General features: G+C 30.7%; 1 protein-coding gene and 1 long non-coding RNA gene across 2 annotated transcripts; both read left to right on the plus strand.

The window, feature by feature from the left end:
• The first annotated feature begins 7,565 nt into the window (after positions 1-7,565).
• On the plus strand, positions 7,566-8,457 carry LOC130936379 (uncharacterized). Its single transcript, XR_009068100.1, has 2 exons — positions 7,566-7,816; positions 7,958-8,457. It is a non-coding gene; the product is annotated as an uncharacterized LOC130936379 (long non-coding RNA).
• A 6,429-nt stretch (positions 8,458-14,886) lies between these two features.
• On the plus strand, positions 14,887-16,132 carry LOC130933288 (protein ENHANCED DISEASE RESISTANCE 2-like). Its single transcript, XM_057862866.1, has one exon. It carries the CDS (start codon positions 15,081-15,083, stop codon positions 15,987-15,989), a length of 909 nt encoding a protein of 302 aa, XP_057718849.1. The 5' UTR covers positions 14,887-15,080; the 3' UTR covers positions 15,990-16,132.
• Positions 16,133-22,955: the final 6,823 nt, after the last annotated feature.

Genomic DNA, 22,955 nt, shown 5'->3' on the forward strand with positions numbered 1-22,955 from the left:
TTACGTGTAGTTATTTTTATGTGAAATTAATAATTAAAATTTTATCGTTAGATAATAATTTAGTCAAATTTATCAAATTATTTAACGATATTTATCTTGAATATCAACTTTGTATAAAAGCGAACTTCATATAAGTTTTTACCTAATTTTAACTCATCATAAATTATATCCTCAAAAGCAATGATTCCACCTTGCAATCTTGCATTACATATGCAAGGAAATTACACTATAACAATTAAAGGCAAAAAAAGAAAACTTAAAATGAAAATTCAGCTCTCAATAATCTTGCATAATGCGTGTGTTACGGAATCAGTAGTCATGCATAATATTAAAAAAAATATGATATGTATATATTAAAATCAGTTATTAAAATTAACCATTAATATAAAATATATATTAAAATATAAATATATATTAAAAATAAATTAAATTATACATATATTTATATATAAATATATTAATAACTGATTTTTATATATAAATAATATTTTTTTAAAAAATGTCCATCTAATTGCTAAGATATTGTTTTAAAAAAAATGGTATATCTGGCATCAAATAACTTCAGACAAAATTAAAACATCACATATTTTTTGGAGATGCGTATAACTTTTTTTCTCTTGGTCTAAATATCTAGCAACTTGTTCATACTTGCCAAAATATTGATTAAGGTCTACATTAATGATGGCAACAAATTATTTTCTTTGTCATATAGATGATATAGCTTACCCTTGTGCTTCAAGCTACAGTTAATCAGTTATTACGTATATATGTCACTAATGTGTTTTATTCACTTAGGCAGCGTTTGGTTTACGGATCTCTTAAAACAGAAATATAGACATTAAAAATATAAAGATAAATTATTAGTATTTATGTATTGTATTTGATAAACATTAAACAAGACACAATAAAATTAGAAAAAGTCTATGTTATTCTTATAAAAAAAATTAGCCACCATTGCTACTACTATCATCCATCATCTCTACCACTTTAGATTCATTATTACACACAATTCACCACAAATTAATCAGCAAAAATTTTACAAGAATTAACAAAAAATTTTATTTTTCAACAAAAAAACAAAAAGGAAAGAGAATGTAACTGAAGAGCAAATTGTGAAAAGAGGAGAACCAAGATAGAGGAAGAGGCGGCAATGACAAACTCGAAGAAGAAGAGGGAGGGGGGCCGTGGGCATTGCGAAGAGGGAGGAGAGGCGACAGCCACAAATCTGGACGAAGAAGGAGACTTAGCAGCGACGACGGATCTGAACGAAAGAGGAGACAAGTGGTGGCGCATGGATCTGGACGGAGGAGGAGACACAGGGCAGCGCTCGGATTTGGACGAAGTAGGAGACGCAGCGGCGGCGGCACACGGATCTGGGCGAAAGGGGAGACGCAGCGGCGACGGATCTAGACGAAGAGATGCAATGCTGACGGCGAATCTGGACGACAACAAAAGGAGGGAGGAGGGAGGAAGGAAAACGGTCACAGTGGATGGAAAAGGAGAAAGAAAAAAAAGAATTAGAATTAAGAAATTAATAAGGGGTAAATGAGTAAGAAATTGTGTCTAATTAATTGTGTCTCTATGTCTCATTATTTTAGAAGTATAATGAATACATGTATTTTGTGTATACTTGTGTACTAACGTGTCTATCAAAGATTTGTGTCTCAATAAACAAACATAGGACATGTTCTAGCGTGTCCATGTCTCTATGTCTGTGTCTTTAAAACCAAATGCTGCCCTAGAGCTTAAAAAAAACCTACATAAAAAAGTTGCGATTAGGGGTGCACATGGGTCGGTTGAAGCCGGGTTTGATACACGGGGTCTATTTATTTGACCCGAACCCGTCCCTAGACCCGATGAAACCAATACACTTTTGGGCCACAATTATATCGGGTAAAAATCGGGTGAAAACCGCACCGTTAACATTACATTACGTTGATACCTTCTTGTAAGCTATCATGTAAAAATATTCAAATTTCTAATACTCCAACCATTATTATTTAACATGGTAAAATTCACTTAGAAAAATATAACAAGAACCAACCCTTCTTCAAAATTAAAACATAACCACAATCAATACTAATATTGTCTAAAAATACCAAATATTTAAATCAATACAAATAACACAATATTATACTTTAGTCTAAAGTTTTATGCATTTTAAACATAAAACATTAACTTATAGTCTTATAATGACTAATAACACAAAGTATTAAGGTTTACAATACTTAAATTCCACATAAGAATAATCATGATCCATCATTAATAACACAAAATATTAATTGTGTATGATGTCCGGGCCGACTTCGCGTGACTCGAGTTATAACCCGGACCCGACCCGAAATAATGATCGGGTCTATTTTTGAGACTCTTACCCGACCTTAAATTCGATGAAATCACACCAACTTAGCCCCTAAAATGTTTGAGACCGAGCTGGACCTTCAAGTCGAACTGGGTCATATGCACCCCTAATTAGGATAATTAATAAATATTAAATAAAATAAATTTTGGCCATTTTTTTTGTTTCTTTAACATTATCAAAAATGTAATTTGTCAGTCATTCACATAGCCACACAGAAAAATCCGTGAGAAGCAACTTTGTTGATGGCTGGTGGTTTGCATTTAAAGAATTAGTCAACCTGATTTGAATGCAAAGTATATTTTCTTTGGTTCGATTTTGTCATTTTCATTCAATTTAATTTCGGGTAAAATTTATGTTGTGCTTCGAGTATATTAGGTTAGGGATGTTAGTAGGATAGGACAGGGATAGAAGATGTCTCTCTGTCCTTCATTTGTAAACCTAAATCTTCTTTTTATTTTTACTTTTAATGCCTGTTGTGGAAATTTTTTTTTGTTATCTCTATTTTTTTTATTTTTTGCGTATTCAATTTTTTTGTCTTATTGATAATTTTTATGAAAATTCTAATAATTTAAAAAAAATCAGAGGCTAGAAGTGCAGTAAATAGCGGAGATAAACTACTGAGAAAAGAGAGTGACAATGACCAACCAAAATTAAGGAAGAGTTGCGTGGCAGAGTAGAAACGAACGAGCGACGTAGTGAAGCAGAGAAGGGAGGAGCAGCGCTGGCATAGCAGAGAACCAAGAGAAAGGCACCTGCGTTGGGAGGGCACAATAAGTGGGTAGAGTGCCTGACTGGCAGAGTGATAATGGTTGTTGAAGAAGGAAAGGCTACTAAGGTATGCCTCAACAGCCGCTGTAATCTTCGAAGGCATGCATTTGTGGTTTTGAACTCCAGGTGTTCTACAAGTGTATCATAGTACGAATTTATGTTGCATCATAGAAATTAGGAATTCAATCAGGAATGCAAACTAAAGTAAATAGATCAATAAAAATGTGAAATTGGATCAATAGAGCAAGATAGAGGAAGTTTGAGTGGGTGAAAAACAGCATTAGCGTTGTTGGTGGTATCTAATTTCTTCTTCTCCATTCCCAAATCCAAAACCTAGCTTTCACCATTGCCGTTAGTTTCTTACCCTATCGCACTACTTTGCTATTGCACTCAAATCCCCAAATTTTCCACTATGCAACCACCAACCTAACATTTTTGCAGAATTTTATTCTGATTCCAACAATACTCTAGTCCTGAGCAACATCAGCAAACACCATGGACATGAAAGTATTATCGCTAATCTGTGCTCTCCTAGTAGGGGTGTCAAAATTTTTCGAAGCGCGGGGATCCCTGCGGGGACTGCCCCGAATGGGGACCTGAAAGCAAGGAATTTTCCCCATGGGGATAGGGATGGGGACTAAAATCTCCCCGAGACAGGCGCGGGGACCCGAACGGGAATCCCCGCCCCGTCCCCGATAATTCCCCGAATTCTTGAGTTTATTTAAATATCCTTAATTTATTTCTAATATAGGAACTTTTTCATAATTTTGCCTATTGAAAACCCTAACCCTACCTTATTGAATGTCTTCAATTCTCTCCTACTATTCCACTTAGCACCGTTTCCAAGCCCCAACTATCCAGAAAAGTTTAAAACTCCCAATCCCTCATAGTTGTGTCCACAGTCACAGCCATAGCAGCATACCCCCTCGTCAGTCGCTACCGACCACTCTTCCTGTTCAATGCTTACCCCCTTATGGACTATGATTTGCTATGTTGTATTTCTGGACTTATAATCTTAGATAAGATATGTTTGTAATAATGTTTGTAGTTTGTTTTTGTTTTGTTTTTTATTTTTTACTATAATTTTTATATAAATGTTCAACATAGGGAGATGGGAAATAGGGCCCCGCGGAAAACATAGAGAACGCGGAGAATGGGGATGGGGACGATTATCCCCCCATGACGGGGATCGGGGCGGGGATGGGGATCAATTCTAGGGATGGGGACGGGGAGCAGGGAAGCATCCCCCGCCCCCGTCTCGCCCCATTGACATCCCTATCTCCTAGGCACTGTCGAGGAGGATGACCAATGCAACTACATAGGATTCATCAAGGGCGAATACTGCCTCAGTATTAATTTCACCCAGTTTCTATTTTTTACTCTAAATTCAATTTGGTGAAACTTTTTCAGTTTCTAATGGGTCAATTATCTGTACTGAAAATTCTCCGATATGGTCTTGAAAAGATTCGAGAATTTTTAGAACTTATTCAATCTCTTATTGGATGGCCTCGATCCACCTTCGAACTCAGAATTTCTATCGTAGGTTGGACCAAGCTGAGGCATTTTATAAAAGAGCCTGTCATGGATGTCATTGATGGAGAAGGTTTAACTCGGTAGCGTAATTGGATTTTTGACAAGAAATGTAGGGAGATACGGAGCGAGGGGAGACTAGAGGCGGCGAGTTAGCGTCGCTGTTTTTGGAAGGTTCGTCGGAGGCACGAGAGGCATTTTGAGTGATGGTGATAGTTGGGGATGAGAGTGGTGGTGAGAAAGTGTTTGGGTGCTGGTAGGGCTTGGGATTAGAAAAGTGATGATGTGGAGTAAGAGGAGAAGTTATAAATGGATTATATTAGAAGATAATTAGGGAATTTCTTTTTTTAGGATTTGGATAATTTTGTTAGCAAAAATTCATGTTTCACGAATACAAATAGTAATTTCCTTCTTTTATAAATAGATGTGTCAGCCTTTGCAACTTTTGTGGGTAGAAATAGTAGTTTAAACAAAATAGTCCCGCTATTCATATAAGTTTTTTTGGCAAACAAGTCTAAACAAGTTAATTCTAACCCAACAAAACTTGCTTATATATTTTTTCTCCTCCTCCTCCTCTTCCTCCTCTTCTTTTTTTTTTTTTTGCGTTCCTCCTCCATTTTCTTCGCGTGTTTCATCTTCATCGTCGTTCTTTTTATTGCTGATGTTATTACTACATTTTTTTCCTCCTCCTCTTTTTATTAATTTTACAACATTATGTATTTTTTGTTTAACCTTTTCTTCCTAAGAAGAATTATGAATAAATGAAAGAAGAAGAAGAAGAATTTTGAATTATACAAAACTTATCACAATATAAATACATCGAAAATTTTTTAAAATAGATCAAAAGATTTTCAAAACACACAGAAAGTTTTTCAAAATATACCGAAACGAGAATGGAACAGGTTCATCACAATAATAATTCAAATTCAGAACTGCTACACCGAAATTTTGCTACAAATGGGCAAAAATATTTTTTTATGCATTTTTTTCTTTTTTTTCTTATTTCTTTCTTTCTTTTCGTTGAACGAATGTAGGTTCATATTTTTTCAAGTATTTTTGCAGTATTATATGTTTTTTCTTCTTCTTTGTTTAGTTTTTTTTATTTTTATTCTTGTTAAAAGAGTAAGACAAGAAAAAACTTGAAAAGGTAAAACAAAAAAAAAAGATGAATAAGAAAAAAAAAAGACGATGAAAAAGAAGAAGCAACAAAAAATGAGGAAGAGTAAGAGGAAGTGTTTTGAATTATGCAGAACTTATCAAAATAAAAATACACCGAAATTTTTTAATAGTAACACATAAATTTCTTAATTTTTATACCAAAATTTTGCTACAAATACACAAAAATATTTTCTTTAATGATTACGACACACAAACTGAGTTTGAAAATAATACACAAAAATAAGTGAACTATCAACAAAAACACATCCAAATCAATTTTGGATCAGGCAATGTTATCAATATGGCAAAAATTCTACGATAACGATAACGACGATACGTATAAGAAGAAAACAACAATAACTATAACGATGATGATCATAATGATGAAGATGATGGAGGAGAAGGAGGAAAAAGAAGAAGAAAAAATTCCAATCAGAAAAGAAAGAGGAAGAGGAGGAGATGGTGTTGGTGACGACGATAACGAAAGAGAAAAATAACGAAAAAGGAAGAGAAGAAGAAGAAGAAGATGTGTGCAATAGGGGGCGCGAAGAAAAACATACACGCGTAAATATAAATGACTTGTTGGACTTATTTAATTAATTAACTTGTATGTAGAGATTTATTCTAAAGAAAATCTATAGCGGAAATAAGCCATTAAGAACAACTAAGGTATTTCTCATCAATTTTGCCTTCATTTCTGTCCCCGCGAACAAAAGATTTTTATATGGTGAAAATTCAAGTGCAGTCGACTTCACGTGAAGTTTATAATTGAGAGCCGTTAGATGATTTGACTGATTTGACTAAATTTTTATCTAATGATTCTTAACTATCAACTTTACGTAAAATCGACTATACCTGAATTTTCACTTTTCTATATACATATCCTTGTTCAGAATAGTCCTGAGACATCCCATGCCTTGGAGATTTTTATCATTTCTAAATTTGAATAATAAAATATTTGTATAATTTAATTAATATTTTATATTATATAATATTTTTATTTTAAATATTTTATTTTAATATAAATGTTACATAATAATTACTAAGTTTAATTTTTTGTTGTAAAAAAATTTATAAAATTATATATATTTGGGTAAATCACAAAAATGTATTTGAATTATTTTGGCATTGATAACAATAATTTTAAAATTTGTTATCAATAAAAATATTTTTAAATTATTTAAAAATGTGTCAAAAATATTCTATTAACAAAAAATTGTAACGTGACTCACTTGTTAAGATTAAAGTCTCATCTATGATCTATTACATAAAAAATTCTATTTGTAGCATCATTATTTTTTGTTAATACAAAATATTTTAATTTATAAGTGTATAATTTTACCACATTTTTAAATAATTTAAGATACCTTTATTAATAATAAAATTTAAAAATATTTTTATTAATGTAAAAATAATTGGAATATATTTTTAGTGGTTTATCTTATATATTAATGATATAAAGATCGATATAATTTAACATAATTTATTTTGAATTAATTTAAAATCAGATTCGATTTTACAAAATAAATCTAATAAAAATATTAAATTCAAATTTGGATTTAATTAAATATATTTGGAATTGTTTTAAAAAATTATATGATGAATATAAATTTTTTAAAATTTAAATTTTTATTTTAGAAAATAAATAATATTTTTTTATTATTTATTTTATAGATGAGATAAAAAAAATATTAAAAAAATATTTAAAGGTGATATGATCCAAAATCTGATACAACTGTACAGTAAAGTAAGTTAACCGTAGTGGCAGAGCCTGTCTTCTCCGGACAGAGAGATCCCCGTTTGCCGATAAAGTAAAACGACTAAATCACCTTCAACAAATCTAACAACAAAACGACACCGTATCAAGGCTCCAAATCCTAATCTCTCTCTCTCGCTTCTCGCTCTCTCGCAATGGTGAAGTCGCTTGAGCATCCATGGATCCTCAACGCACTGCCTCTCTTAGTCGTTATTCTCATCGCAGCTCACGTCTTCGCCTTGGTACTAACTCTATCCTCTTTTTTCTTCTTCTCAATTTCTCTCTGGAACATTCATTTTCTTTATTTACAGGAACAAACCCTAGTGATGTTGTTTTTTGCTTATTTGCTCTCGTGACCCCCCTTAGGTATATTGGATTTACAGATTGGCCACTGAGAATAAGCCCCGCCCCATACAGCAGCAGCAGCAGCAGCTGCAGCAGCAACTCGGCGACATCCAGAGACGAAAGGCTCACTGAGAATCACCAAAACCTTGCTTGCATTTGCCACCATTCTGCAATTTCGAACTTCTCAAGGCCTGATTTGTAAAGTATGTTTGTGTACGCTTGTTCTTTTTTTTTCTTTTTAAATATTTTTATATCTTTTACTTACATAGTTCGTGTGATGTTATGTATGGGGTATTATTACACTGCACTTACACCCCTGAGTTCTAATTAATTGCTGATATATAGTTGCAAAATTTCGAAATAGTTAAAGGTTTCAAAAATGACCAGCTCATGTGAGAAAGGGACTGAGTTGTTAATTTGTTATCCTTTCTGTAATTTTTTGTCTTTTTTTGCACTTAAAGAAGATTGTATGGAATAGTTAAAAGTGTGTTGATAATTTGTGTTAAATATAGAATTAAACTAGAAACTATTCTTTCAATATATCGTTGTAATTCAACAGGAATTTCTGCCAATATTGTCAATTCGAGAATACGATCATATTGTCAACTCGAAAATAAACTACAGCACTGGATATACTCGAAACCAGAGTTGATGTTATTGTTAAAAGTTGTAGCATCACAGTGGTGTAACACTGTAACATGATTCAAATTGTAACTGGCTAACTGCTTTAAAGAACAATAGAAGCCTTTTGCCTCTGAGAGGAGAAAGCAATTATCTTGCATCAAATGATGCCTACTTGTGTTTCGAATTGAAACCATGCTTTCTAGAAGGCAATTTGATCTAGATTTTTGTTTCAACAGTTCGGTTTCGTTCATTTATATTTGAAAGAGATCATTGACCAAGTGTAGATGTTCTATTTCCAGTATGCTATTATGAACAAGGTTTCATTTCATATGTTTTATGTGTTCTTCTGATTTGTTTTCTCTCTTCATTTTGCACTGCATTCATGTTTGTGTTGCAGATGGTAATATGTCATGATTAACATTTGTTTTGAATTTTAAGCAGTTTAACTTAAAGCATCAGTCAATGTTGCTTCCTTCCACACAATCACCAAGCACGTATAGTTTTCTTTTGTGCCAATTTTATCAAAATCAAATCATAGCATGAAATTCCCTTGATTTTTTGTTATTTGTTATCAAAGGACGTACCAAAGAGTGACAATGCCACATAGGAATAAAGGGATACCATAGATGTTTCAGATTAAGAAATGATGAAAGTTTGCAGTGGCACTCTTACATGGTGTAAGGTAGCTTGATCATTTTGCTTAACAAATATGTCACAAGAATATGATAGAGCTATGAGAATGAGATCTTTATTTGTACTAAAGTGTTAAAATGAAGGTGTAATATAGCCTAAATAGTTAGTTGCAGTGATGTGCATGTTGTTGTACTAAATTTCATCTGAAAGGCTTTAAACACAGGTATTTGATGAATTGAATGTCTGTATTGAAACATTCTTTATGCCATTTGTTCACAACCAACATCCTGGGAATTTAGTTTCGATATATGATTCTCACAACAAAATTTTGTTGTCTTAGTTTTCATTTTTTCTTGCATTGACAGCATTTATCATTGTTGCATTTTGAAATTTTAGGCTTGGGCAGCAAGCTCTAGGTGCCCTAATTCTAGATTATAGATATTTGCATGACATTTTTTTGTCATTCACTTAATTATAAAGTTGAGTATCTTGTTTGTTGCATTTGCTGTGGTTAGATTAGATGTGATATTCATTGCCTCATTGAAGTTTAAAATATGTTTAATGGATGTATATTTTATAATAAAAATTTGGAACAAGTTAGAGATAACATCTCATTATGTAATCCAAGAGGGCGTATACTATGCAATGTAATTGTTGTCGTTTCCCTTATTCTCTTCGTTAGTTATTAATAATTTAATATTGGTTAGGTTTAATTGAATTGGTATCAATCTTTCCAAGTACGATTTTTTGTTAAAATATTGTAAATCGTGAAAAAAAAAAAGTTTCGGGAAAATATATTAGATCAATGTGAATCATACTCATACTACTTGGTGTGTAGTTAACTTTGAGTAATGATAGTTTAGTTAATAAAATATATTTGCCATAAGAGAGAGAGTTTATTAGCTTAGTGTGTGTTTGGATTATAGTTTGCAAACTATAGTTTGTATAAAATTGATTTTGCAAACTTGCTTTTGATGAAAAGTAAGTTTGTGTTAACGTGATTTATGTTTGGCAATCTTTATATTAAAATGGATTATAGTAAAATAAATGTTGTTTGGATTATACTACTCAAAATCACTTTTAGATGAAAAATTACTAAAAGAGACATCAATTTAAATAATTTTTTATATTATTCTATTATTTTACATTAGATATTTGAATAGATCTTATTAAGAGACATGATAAAACACTAATAAAATACATAAAAAATAATACGAGATATCATAAAAAAATTCATATAATAAAAAAAATTCATATGAATTAGAAAACAATTAAAAATAATAATATACATGAAAAAACAGAACACTAAAAAAATAATATAAAAAATATTTATCATATAAATAAAATAAATACAATAAAAAATAAAAATATAAAAGATAGTATTATACATTTTATAATGTCAAAGAAAAAGAAAATGTTCTATAAATTTTTTAGTACCGTTAGTATTCTTTAATTTAGTACCATTTTAGACTATAAATTTTTATTATTTATGATTCTTTTGTTACTTAAATTAGTATATAATAAAGACGAAAAAAAACATGCAAACATCGTATATAATAATTACGATCAACAACATATATTATATAAGAAAAATATAATAAAAAGTAAATAAAATTCATACGAATAAAACCAAATAAAAAATAAAAAAATTTATACACAACATAAATATAGTACAATAAAGGATAGAACAAAGAATTTATATAAACAAAAAATAATAAATTTTTTATTTGGACCGTGATTAAAATAAATTTGTATGGAAAAAATTGGAACGAAGCACAAAGAACTATTGTAAAAGTTATATGGTTGCTTGTATTTTTTTATAGAATGAAAATAAAGGATAAAGTTGGTAGAAAAGGAAAAAAATTATCATCTAATTTCTTAATGATAACCAAACTTTTCCAACGTGAACGCATAAGCTAGAAATTTTTGCTTCTGATAAACGTACGTTTAGAGGTATAAGCACTTCTAGGTTGAGAGTTCCAAAAGATTGCCAAATATAAAAGTGGAACGTTCAAGACGCTCAAACGGGCTTCTCTATTCCTCAACGTGAACCCCAAACACACCTTTAGTCTCCCAGGATTAGAAAAATCCAAAATACTATTTTGATCTCCAAAATTTACCTGAAAAATCAAAATCATCTTCATCCATATTTTATTATAAAAAAGTCCCAAATGTTCCACACAATTTTTAAAAGCGTCGTTAATTTTTGGACTATTTTAAAATCGTCTTTCCAACGTTTCATAATCATCTTTTCTACGTTGTGTTGTTCCACGTGTGTTTTGTTAAAAATAAGTCTTCTTATCTGTTGCTATTATGATTATGAGTAGTTATGGAAAATAAACAAAGGAAAAGAACCCTAACAAGAAGGCTTTTCTGTAATGACGATATGCTTAGCTGTTCCTTTGTCTCAGTTTGATTCAATGGCAGTGAGGGCAACTAAGATTTGGTTTGGTAAAGGTTTTTGAAGAGATGTTTGTACTTTTTAAAAGCTCAAATTCTTTATTTTATGTTTAGTAAATCAAAAATATTACGTGTTTGTGCTTGTAGTTTTTAAAAAATCGAGGTATTTTTGAAAGCACTGAGGATAGAATTTTTTAAAATTGGCTTGTATTTTTCAAAATTTAAAAGTCTAATATAACCTCATATATTAACTAATTTTCAAATTTAATACTTAGATTTATATCTATTATAGTATTTTTAAATTTTAAAAGCTATTGTACCAAACAATTTATGTTTATTAAAAGCTATTTTTAATTTAATTTACTAAATATAAATGTTATAACTTTTAAAAAGCCATCTTTTAAAAGTTAATTTTTATAAGTTACTTTTAAAAAGTAAAAATTTTACACTAGATCTAATATTATGGAGCACAAAAAAGAGTGTGAGTTGTCGATTTTAGACATTTAATTGAGTAAGCCAAATCAAATCAAACATAATACTCCACTTTTCATATTCATTCCATATATTTTGATTTATAAAAGGATTGCCCGCATCCAAATACTCCAATTTTTCATTAAAATAATCAAATTTTAGTTTTTTGCATTTACATTTGATTATTTTAATACAATTATGGTGAATAATCAAATTTATTTATATAATTATCAAAATTTTTCCACAAATTGAAACTTTTTTCACACTTATAATTGAACATCAATTTTGAGTAATTAAGTTGAAACCCATTTCACTATCATATTAATACATAATTAAGACCACAAAAAATATAGAACAGTTTGAAATAATTAAGTTTTCTATATATATATATATATATATATATATATATATATATTTTGGAACACTTTTATAGATTATCTGGTTTCTTTAGGGAATCAGAAATTTAACGACCCCGTCGCAAGAAAACGGAGCGATGAAAGCTTGAAGGCCATGAATAACCACCATGCCGTTGTGTGAATCCTAAGAAAAGAGTTCTGAGGAATGTGAGATGCGTAGGGAAACGACTGCCCTAACATCTATTTCGTCAAGGTTATAGTCTAACTACTTAAATCAAAATACTTAATAGCATGGCGATACATTTATACAAAACTTCTACCAACGTTTTCTATAAATATGTTTATGGAATATATTCAAGTTGCAATACCTTATTCTTTTAAGAATAAAGTTATCTATACACCAAAATCAGTCATTAATATAAAATATAAATTAAAATATAAAATATATATTAAAAATAAGTTAAATAATATATGTATTTATATATAAATATATAATGGCTGATTTTAATATATAAGTAGTATTTTTGTGTTTTTATAATCTTCTTTTCATTGCCAAGTTTCATGCACATATTTTTCCGAAAATGATACTTCTTAAAACAATATCACAGGTGGATTGCTTCAAGTTATGAAGAGTACAAGATAACTTTTCTTATTTGGTTTTTTAAAAAAGAACAAGAGTTAGGGTGATTTTTTCTCTAGACAATTTTAGTGAGTGAAATACTTTCAAAGAGCCATCAGTAATAAAGGTCATTGTAGTAAGAGTACGTTACAGTAATTAGGATGATTATAGTATTTTAAAAAATATTATTAAAATTAAAATAACATTTTTTTATTGTAAAACAATACTTTTTAAATAGTGTTATTTAAAAAAATATTACTACACTATAAAAAATATAATTTTAGTTTTAATAATACTTGCATAATCACCATAATTATTATAAGAATAAAGCTTTATATTTAAACAAAATATTTAATCAAGTCTAACCAAATTGTTATAACAACTTTTTAAACTACGCGCTCCTTCTTCTTCTTCTTCTCCTTCTTCTTCTCCTCCTCCTCATCTTTTTTTTCGTTATCCATTTTGCGAACATCTTTATTAGTTCTGATTTTCTTTGCTATCATCATTAAGTAATTTCGCTTCATTTCTTAATTTATTTCGGTTTATTTGTGTGTTAATTGAAGTTCACTTGATGCTGCTAATAAATATTGACCAAATTTTTTATTCTTTAAATAATTTTGATATATTTTTGTTAATAATTGAGTCTTTTTTTTTTGCAAAAAAGAATGAAATTATTTATTATCACTTTATTCAATTGTATTAAATTTCATTGCATTCCATTCAATTTGTCTTGAAAACCATTCCAATCATTGGGACAAATTATTTATCGACAACACACCTGGACTACAAATGAACCAAAAATATCATTAAAGTGAAACCATTGTATAATACCAAATGAATCGAACATTTGTCCATTATATAAATTCGAATTCAGAAACATATGCATCTAGAATGAATCGAAAATATTATCAAAGCGAAACCAATGTATAATACTAAATGAATCGAACATTGTCCATTATATAAATTTAAATTCAATTCAAAATGTTGGTGTTGTTGATGATTACAATAACGAAAGAGAAGAAGAAGAAAAATTTCCTCAAAATTTCTCATCATGTTCTTCTTTTCTTGTCTTGTTCATCTAATCAAATAAAGAAGAAGAAACACATAATGCACAAAATCACTTGATGGATTTGGATGTGTTTTTGTTCATGATTCAATTTTGTCTATACTTGTTTTGAAACGAGTTTACATTCTGAATTTAATTTTTGGTTCATTTTGAATATAACTTCAGTTCATTTCTATTCTGCATAATTCAAAACTCTTTCTCTTTACCTTCTACTGTTTCTATGCTAGAGAGAGAAGGAGGAAAAGAAAAAAAAAATACAACAGCAACAACAACAAAAGGATAAGAATAAGGAGAAAACACATGAAGAAGAAGAAATGCGAAAAAGGAGGAGGAGGAAGAGGAACGCGAAGAAAAGACGAAAAAGAAGACGCTCCGTGCGAAAACGAGTTTGAGAAAAAGCTCAATGAAAAAGACGTGCGTGTAATTATACTCTTTTAGTAAGAGTGATTTTTATTAGTATTGAATCCACTTAGATAAACTTAAATAAAAAAATATTTAAATGTATAACAATTTTATTATTATAATATAGTCATATTAAAAATCACTAGTAATAATACCAAATTTAAGTCTTATATGTTATATCAGTAACTTTTATTTATATATTTATTTCTAATTCTTAAAGCGTAGTATTTCCATGAACGAACAAATTAGCATTTCTTTTCTTTTATGTCAAGAAATAAACATTTCTTACTCGTTAAAATATGTACTATACCAACTTGTACATGTATATGATTACATATATAAATACTGGTACGGGAAAGGAGAAAAGCGCTAACTACTAAGCCAGGGTGTTTTATGCCTTCGGTAGCTGGCTCTTTTTCAAAAATCAAAAGGGTCTCCCTCGTAAATTCAAAAAATTTCAGGGCGCCATTTTCAATTATTTAATTTTACATTTCAACCCTTCCGCACTCTCCGTATAAAAGCACGTTCCGTTTCAGTGCTGCACAGTGTTACGCATCACAGAACAGATTCAATCATAATAATCAGTTATTATGTGCCAAAAGAGGAACACTCGCCGGAGCTCCGGCAACACGACCACCAACAGCGGCGGAACACCGGAATGGATCTCCGAATCAATCAACGGAGGATCACTCCGCCACGTGGACCTCCACACTGGATCCAACGGCTGGGCCTCACCTCCCGGCGACGTCTTCTCCCTCCGCTCCGTCAACTACTTCACAAAACAACAAAAATCCCCTGCCGGTGACTACCTCCTCTCGCCGGCCGGCATGGACTGGCTCAAATCCACCACAAGAATCGACAACGTCCTCTCACGCTCTGACAATCGCGTGTCGCACGCGCTCAGAAAATCACACACCTTAGGTCGCTCCCTCAAGAGCTTCGTTTTCGCTGTGAACCTTCAAATTCCCTACGGTAAGGACCACCACAGTGCCGTGTTCTACTTCGCAACGAAAGAACCGATTCGGTCCGGTTCGTTATTGGACCGATTCGTTAACGGAGATGACCGGTTCAGGAACGAGCGGTTTAAGCTTGTGAACCGTATCGTGAAGGGACCGTGGATCGTTAGAAAAGCCGTTGGAAACCACAGCGCGTGTTTGTTAGGGAAAGCGGTTACGTGTAACTACCACAGAGGGAGTAACTACTTGGAAATCGACGTTGACATTGGGAGCAGTGCGATTGCGAACGCGATTTTGAGAATCGCGTTGGGGTGCGTGACGAGCGTTACGATCGATATGGGTTTTGTTGTGGAGGCGCAGGAGGAGGAGGAGCTGCCGGAGAGGTTGATTGGCGCTGTTAGGGTTTGCCAGATGGAATTGGGGGCTGCGACGGTAGTGGAGTCGGTACACTCACCGTCGATGGCTGCGGTGGCGCGTGGGAATGGGTTAGCCAAGGTGAATCACCATAAGTCTGCAGATGAGATCGTTGGAGTGAATGGATAAATTTAGTTATAAAAATTACTTATCTTTTCTTTTCCCTTTTTGGATATTTTTAGTCACTAAGAGTATAAGATAAATTTTTTCTCTGGATTTTAATTTATTATTACTGATTTTTCAATTGTAATTGAAAAATAATATAAACCAAAACTTTTGCATTGGCTTATTATATTTTTGTTTATATAGTAATCATTTTTAACTAATGCAAATTTTAAACCTGATAAGCGAATTGATATGATCATTTGTTTTCTTCAGAGGATCAAATAGAAAAAGAGTAAACACCTAAAATTGGTTGTTAAAGAATTTTTATTATTACAAAAGTTTTTAAAGACTAATTGACAATTGTGTTTATATTTTCTTTCTCAATTGTTTTTCAATCTTATTTTTTGACCTTTGGGTATCTGGAAGTAAGGTACCACTTTGATAATAAAACGGGGTTTGCTTTTTTCTTATTTTTTTTTTATATTAGTTAGGAGTATACATAGTTTAACCCATTCGAAGATCTGGTTTGGTTTCAAATATTTTAGGAGTTAATTTGATATGATTTTATTGGATTTAGAGTTCGGTAAAAATTTTAAAAATAAACATAGTCATTATTTTGAACTGAATCCGGATCAAGACGGATTCAATTTCACCCATGTGCACTCTAAAACTGCATTTGTTTATTATCATTTAAATATATGGATACAGACATAAATACACAAAGAGATATATACACAAAGAGACACAAATTTTTTATTGTGTTTGGTGATATTGGATAAGACACACCAGTATAAACTAAATATTAATTTTATCCCTATATTATTACCAATGAAATAAGGATAAGAGTAAATTACTAAAGATAAAAGAGTAAATATTTGTCTTATTCAATGTATCTCAGTCTCATCTTTTTTTAAGGACACAAATATATATGTATTTTATGTATGTTTGTGTGTCACTGTGTCCTTTAAAAATCCGTGTCTCAGCAAACAAACGGTGTACGTATAGTAGGGGTGTAAGTTACCGAACCGTACCGAAAATTACTGCAAAATTGATCCGAAAATTGTAACAACCGATTTAAAAACCGAAAAAAATTGGTTTTTTTTTCTAACAAAACCGATCGGTTTGGTTCGGTTTTTGGTTAGCTTGATAGAAACCGAACCGAACCAAACCGAACCAAAGATATGCATACATTTCAATGTTTTAGCCATTTTAATTTTTAACCTAACAACAAAAATTTTCAACCCCTAACCATTTTAATATTTTATTCTTATTATTTCAGTTTATTGACTATTTTAAACCTCTAATTATTGTGATTCATATTCTTCTCATTAGGAATTAAAAACCGAAAAAATCGATCGAACCAAACCGCTGTTGGTTCGGTTCGTTTCGGTTGTTGTAAAAGCAATAAACCGAACGGTTGTGTGTCTGTAGGAACCAAATATATCGGTTCGGTTAGTTTTTGGTCCAAAACCAAACCAAACCGAACCGATAACGCCCTTAACGTGTACTAATGTGTCTATGTATTAGTGTCTGTGTCCCATCAAACAAACGCAGCATAAGGGAACTAAAAAAGATATATATGTTTTAAATTTATTTCAATATTATGTTATATTAACTATAAACTTGTTGTTTTATGTTTAATTAGATTTGTTGAATTAGAAAATATATCAAACAAGTATCAAATTAGAATTTATAGACAAATTCAAGTTCAAATATAGATATCCATTTTTCGGTAACAAATTTTTTCTTTATAAATAAGTGCATCATAAATAAGTTTCTTTATAAATTATTCTTAAAGTTTTAAAGACCCGATTTCCACTCAATTTAGACCTGATATAGTTGTGACTCAAAAATAATTAGATTTCATCGGATTTAAGACCGAGTTAAATTCAAAAAAATAAATTCGATATATATTAAAACCGAATCTGAATCAAAACAAATCTAATTTTACCTGACACATAAACATCTCTAATATTAATATATTACTACTCTAAGATCTCTATAAAAATATACCAAATAAAAATGACAAGCCTTAGATAAACAGAGCTCATCGGATTCCCCAACTGTTGCTTAAGAAAAATAAAGTATATACTATATACCAATTAAATCATCCTCGGACTTCGTTGGTTTGTAAAGTGTGAGATGGTAGCAGAAGAAGATTAATATGACATATTTAGAAGTTAGCATCTTTGTGTGATGCTTAGCTTAGAATCTCCCATAACACATTAGACCTTTCTTAGGGTGTGTTTGGACTTCCTTAAAAATAGAATTCTTATGAATTTTTTTTAAGTTTAGAATACAATAAAAGTATAATTTTTAACTTTTAAAAGATTTTTAATTTTTACATTAATATTCAAACTAAATCAAATAAAAAAAGTTGGGTGGTAACAAAGTGGGTAGGGGCATATTTTTGTTTTATCCGACTCTATCTTGTCGTACAACAACTCGCATAGAACCCGTTCTGTTTTTATTTGTGAGTAGTAAAACGTTGAACCCTAACCCGCCCCTACGAGTATCTGCTCCGCCCCTATAATTATTAAAATTCAATAAATAAAATTAAATTTCAAAATTTATATAACCATCATAACATACATAACATAAATTAAAGTAAAAATTTAAATATGATATAATATTATTAATCATTTACTAATTATTTTACATATATTATACATATTATATATTAAAATTATATATATATTATATATATAGCGGAACAGGTATGTGAGTATTACCTAAATCCGACTCCGTCCCGTCCCGTTCCTCTCAAGAATTTGCCCCGGTGCAGGGCGGATAATTACCCACCCCGAATGAATAAGAGCGGGGTGGGTACCTGCGGATTCGGGTAGTATTACCATCCTTATAAAAGAGGTTTAATTTATAATTTTATTTTTTTAAAAATTAAAATGTCAAAATTATTTTTAATAAACAAATAAAAGAAGACAAATAAAGAAACAACAAAGATAAAATAGTAGAGAGCATAAAATTTATTTCATTCACAAAATCAATTGTTTTAAATTATGAATTTAAATTTAAAATAAAATTAGAATTAATTTTTTCACAGGAATAAAATTCTTTTCTCATCTTTATCTTTTTCGAACACACTATTAGAATAAGGATAGAAATTCACTTGTTTTATTTATTTTTAATTTTTGGTAAATGTGGTAGGACTAAGATGGCTCTTCTCCATTTTGTGATCCAATTGAAATGGACCACGGGCACAGAGTCCTTGCTGCCACAGTTAGCAGGGTATGGGCAAATAGTAATGCTCTAGAAACTTTTTTTTTGTCTTAAGTCTTAACGATCACATTTTATTGTTGCTGCTCTAAAGCAAAAATATTTTCTAGTTTCAATAATCAATATGGGGAATATACTTGATTTTTTTGTTTTGGATTGTCCATTTTCAAATTTAGTGAAACTCCTCAAAGAGAATGAAAGAGGGGCTACATTATCCTATGCTATTTATATTTAGTTTGTTCTTCTCTTGGACTTTCAATCCTATTTCAATACTGACAAAAAAAATATCCACATGGAGAATATATTTTTGTTGTTACGAGTTAGAGGGTGAAAATGACAAACGGATTGCATTGTCTCACAAAAAATAAGATCAGAAACTAAAGTAATTTTTTTATATAGTTAAATTGTCTTTTTGTAAAAATAGTAAGAAATCTTTATTTGACAAAAATTAAAATACCACCAAAAAAAAAGAAAGTGAGACTAACATATGAATTTTAAAATGAATATGGATAATCAAATATCCATCCTCGTCTCATTACCATACCTATTTCGTTTGAAATTAGTCTGTAGTGTGAATGTAATAAAAGCCTACTGTAATTATGGTAAAAACATTTGAATATACTAGGTGTGCATTAAAATTAGTTATCAGTATAAAATATGGTGAAAATTCAGGTGAAGTCGACTTCACGTGAAGTTGATACTTGAGAGCCGTTAGATAATTTGATTTATTTGATGAAAATAACTAAATTTTCATCTAACAGCTCTCAGATATCAACTTCACGTGAAGTCGACTACACCTGAATTTTCACCATAAAATATATGTTAGAATATAAATATACATTAAAAGTAAATTAAGGTTTAATTACTTTGTTGATCCTTATAATTTCACAAAATTTTCAATTAGGTTCCTATATTTTTTTTTCCTTTTAATTAGATCCCTGCACCAAATTTTTTGTTCAATTAGGTGTAATTGGCTTAATTTTATGAGGATCATGATGAGTTTGGAAAACTCTAATTTAAATTGATGATGATCAAACATTATTAACAGCAAAATTATTAATCTAATTTTGATTCATATATGTTAATTAATTAATTTTGCTGTGCAGGTATAATTTGGGCCAGAAATTGTTACTTAAGCCCAATTGGTTAAATCCATCAGCTTTGGTACAAAAATGGTTTAATATATGTAGCTGAATTTATGATGTGTTAAATGGCCAGGATGAATTTTGTTATTATAAGCCCAAAATTAAAATTGCTTGAAGGCAAGCATGATGGGTCCGAAACCAAATTTGAATGAAAGCAAGGTTTGCCTTCAACGGAACCCATTTCAACTATGTGATGGATTTCAAATTCATTATATTACCATTTATTGCATGGGAACTATGAGAGAAAATTTGACTTTGATTTGATGGGAATAATTATGATTCTTGCTACACGCCACTCTAATGGAAGTAAAAGCAACTTTTACCAATTAATTGGTTTAACTCACTTAATTGCTTTTCTTCCAAGATTGCTTATTCTCTCTCTCATCTCTTTCTCTATTTGCTTTGGTTATTGTCCAGGAAACAATGGAAGACCGAATGAAAGAAGAAGATGCATGCTTCAAGACCATCGAACTAATGATGGCAAGAAAACATAACAAAAGAAAAGTATGCTGTGGCTAAGATTTGCATCACTTATGGTAAGATTCTGTGATAAAATCTTGGCTTCCTCATACCAAAAATGGTTGATGAAGATTCGGCCAGCAAGGAAGATCCTTGGAGGATGACTTGTCTCTGATTCTGCTCAACCACCACAGGAAGTAGCTAGAGTAGCGAAGTGATGGAAGAGGCAGAGATTGGAGCAGATGAAGCCATCATCATCATGAAACATCAAGGGCCAGAAATCCATCTTAGAGAGCAAGCCAAGGATGGAGCGCTCGGATTGATGAAGGGTGATGACCAAGGAAGGACTAGAGGTACTTGCATGTTGGTTTTTGCATGGGTTACCTCTTCTCTCTCTCTCTAGCCGAACCGGTTTGTTCTGCATGGAGAATAAGTTAAGCTTGGTTTGTTTGGTTTCAACTGTGGAGGCTTCACTCTTCTATAAAAAGGGTGAACAACCATGGTTTGAAGCAAGGAGTAAGATTTGAGAGTGTAAGACACAGAAGTCTCAGAGCTACCTAAGCTAGCAGTTTTCTTCTCCTTCATTGTATTCTGTTTAGTATTTTTCTGTTTAATTTTGTCATATCTTGAGTCTCATGGAAAAAGGCAAACAGTGAGGTTTGTATGAAAAAGCCATAGAGCAGAAAAAGGCAGAGAGTGCAAAATTAAAAGAAAAAGTCATAGATGTCCTTAGAGTTTCTTTGTACATCTATGTTGTATTTCATGATTCTGTGGGAATCCCCTTGTAAGTTGGGTTAGCACTTTACAATTTGTAAATTGGATGATTATAGTGAAATTCCATCATTGTTGTGATGGAGACTAGATGTAGGTTGCATTGTACTTAGTAGTTGAACCAGGATATATCTGGGTGTAATCTTCTCTCTCTACTTCATTTCTGTTTCTGCTGCACAGAAGCTAAAATAAAAAATGTCTCGTGCCAAGTGACGAGACAAAAGTAAAAAAGTCTCGTGGCTAGGGACGAGACAAAAACAAAAAAAGTCTCCTCAAAGACCAGAAAGTGTATTCAAGCAAAAGGGGGGCTAAGATTCAACCCCCTTCTCTTAGCCACTGAAACCATCAGACCAAACTAAAAAAAAATTAGTACAGGGACCCAAATAAAAGAAAAAAGTGTAAGGATCCAATTAAAAAAAAATTAGTGTAAGAACTCAATTAAAAGGAAAAAAAGTATAGAGACCTAACTAAAAATTTTATAAAACTATAGAGACTAACAAAATAATTAAACTATAAACTAAATTATACATGTATTTATATTTTATACACAAATACATTAGTAAGTAATTTTAGAGACTAATTTTAGTATACGAATAATATTTTTAAAAAAAAATTATGTCACATTTTTTTTTCTTAATCCACATCTGTATAATTTTGTCTTATTGTGTCTTATGAAATTTTTTTTTGAATATAATGTATATATGCTTAAAGTTTTTATAAATGTATTAAGTCCATTAAAAAAAAGTTAGAAGAAATTTTCAATTGCTTTTCTAGTTTTCTTAAATAAATTAGAACTATCAAAATTAAAACCAAACATAAATAAATATTAACAACAAAATATACTTAGTTTCAACCCCGGACTCATCCATTTATATGGCTAATTACTAGTTACTCGTTACTTGGAGAGAATGGTGCAAATTGCAAGTTGGGCTAACTCGATAAAAAAAATTGCATACTATTTAATTTGTTTTATTTTATTGCAAGTTTTATATTCTTAAAGAGTATAATCTATAAATAATTTAGGAATATAATATATCTCTCGTTTTTAAATTAGTTTTAAAAACAAATGATATTTATTTAATTCTAATTCTAATGTAATACTAGAATTTAATTAATAGATCAATTAAAAATTATTTAAAAAAAAGCATTATAACAGCTAAAAAAAATATTAAAAAGCCAGTAGAATTTATTATTATGAATCCATTTCGATTTTTGATAATTTTTTTAAAGGACTACAAGGACAAAATAAATAAAATACTCATTTTGTCTCTTGATATTTAATTTTGTCAAACTAGTTAGTCCTTCTGTCAATGATTTTTTTCAAGAACATACTTATGTGACATGTTAATCACTAATATATCTTTTATTTATGTTTATAAGT

Source organism: Arachis stenosperma, chromosome 6, assembly GCF_014773155.1.
Source record: "Arachis stenosperma cultivar V10309 chromosome 6, arast.V10309.gnm1.PFL2, whole genome shotgun sequence".
NCBI lineage: Eukaryota > Viridiplantae > Streptophyta > Magnoliopsida > Fabales > Fabaceae > Arachis > Arachis stenosperma.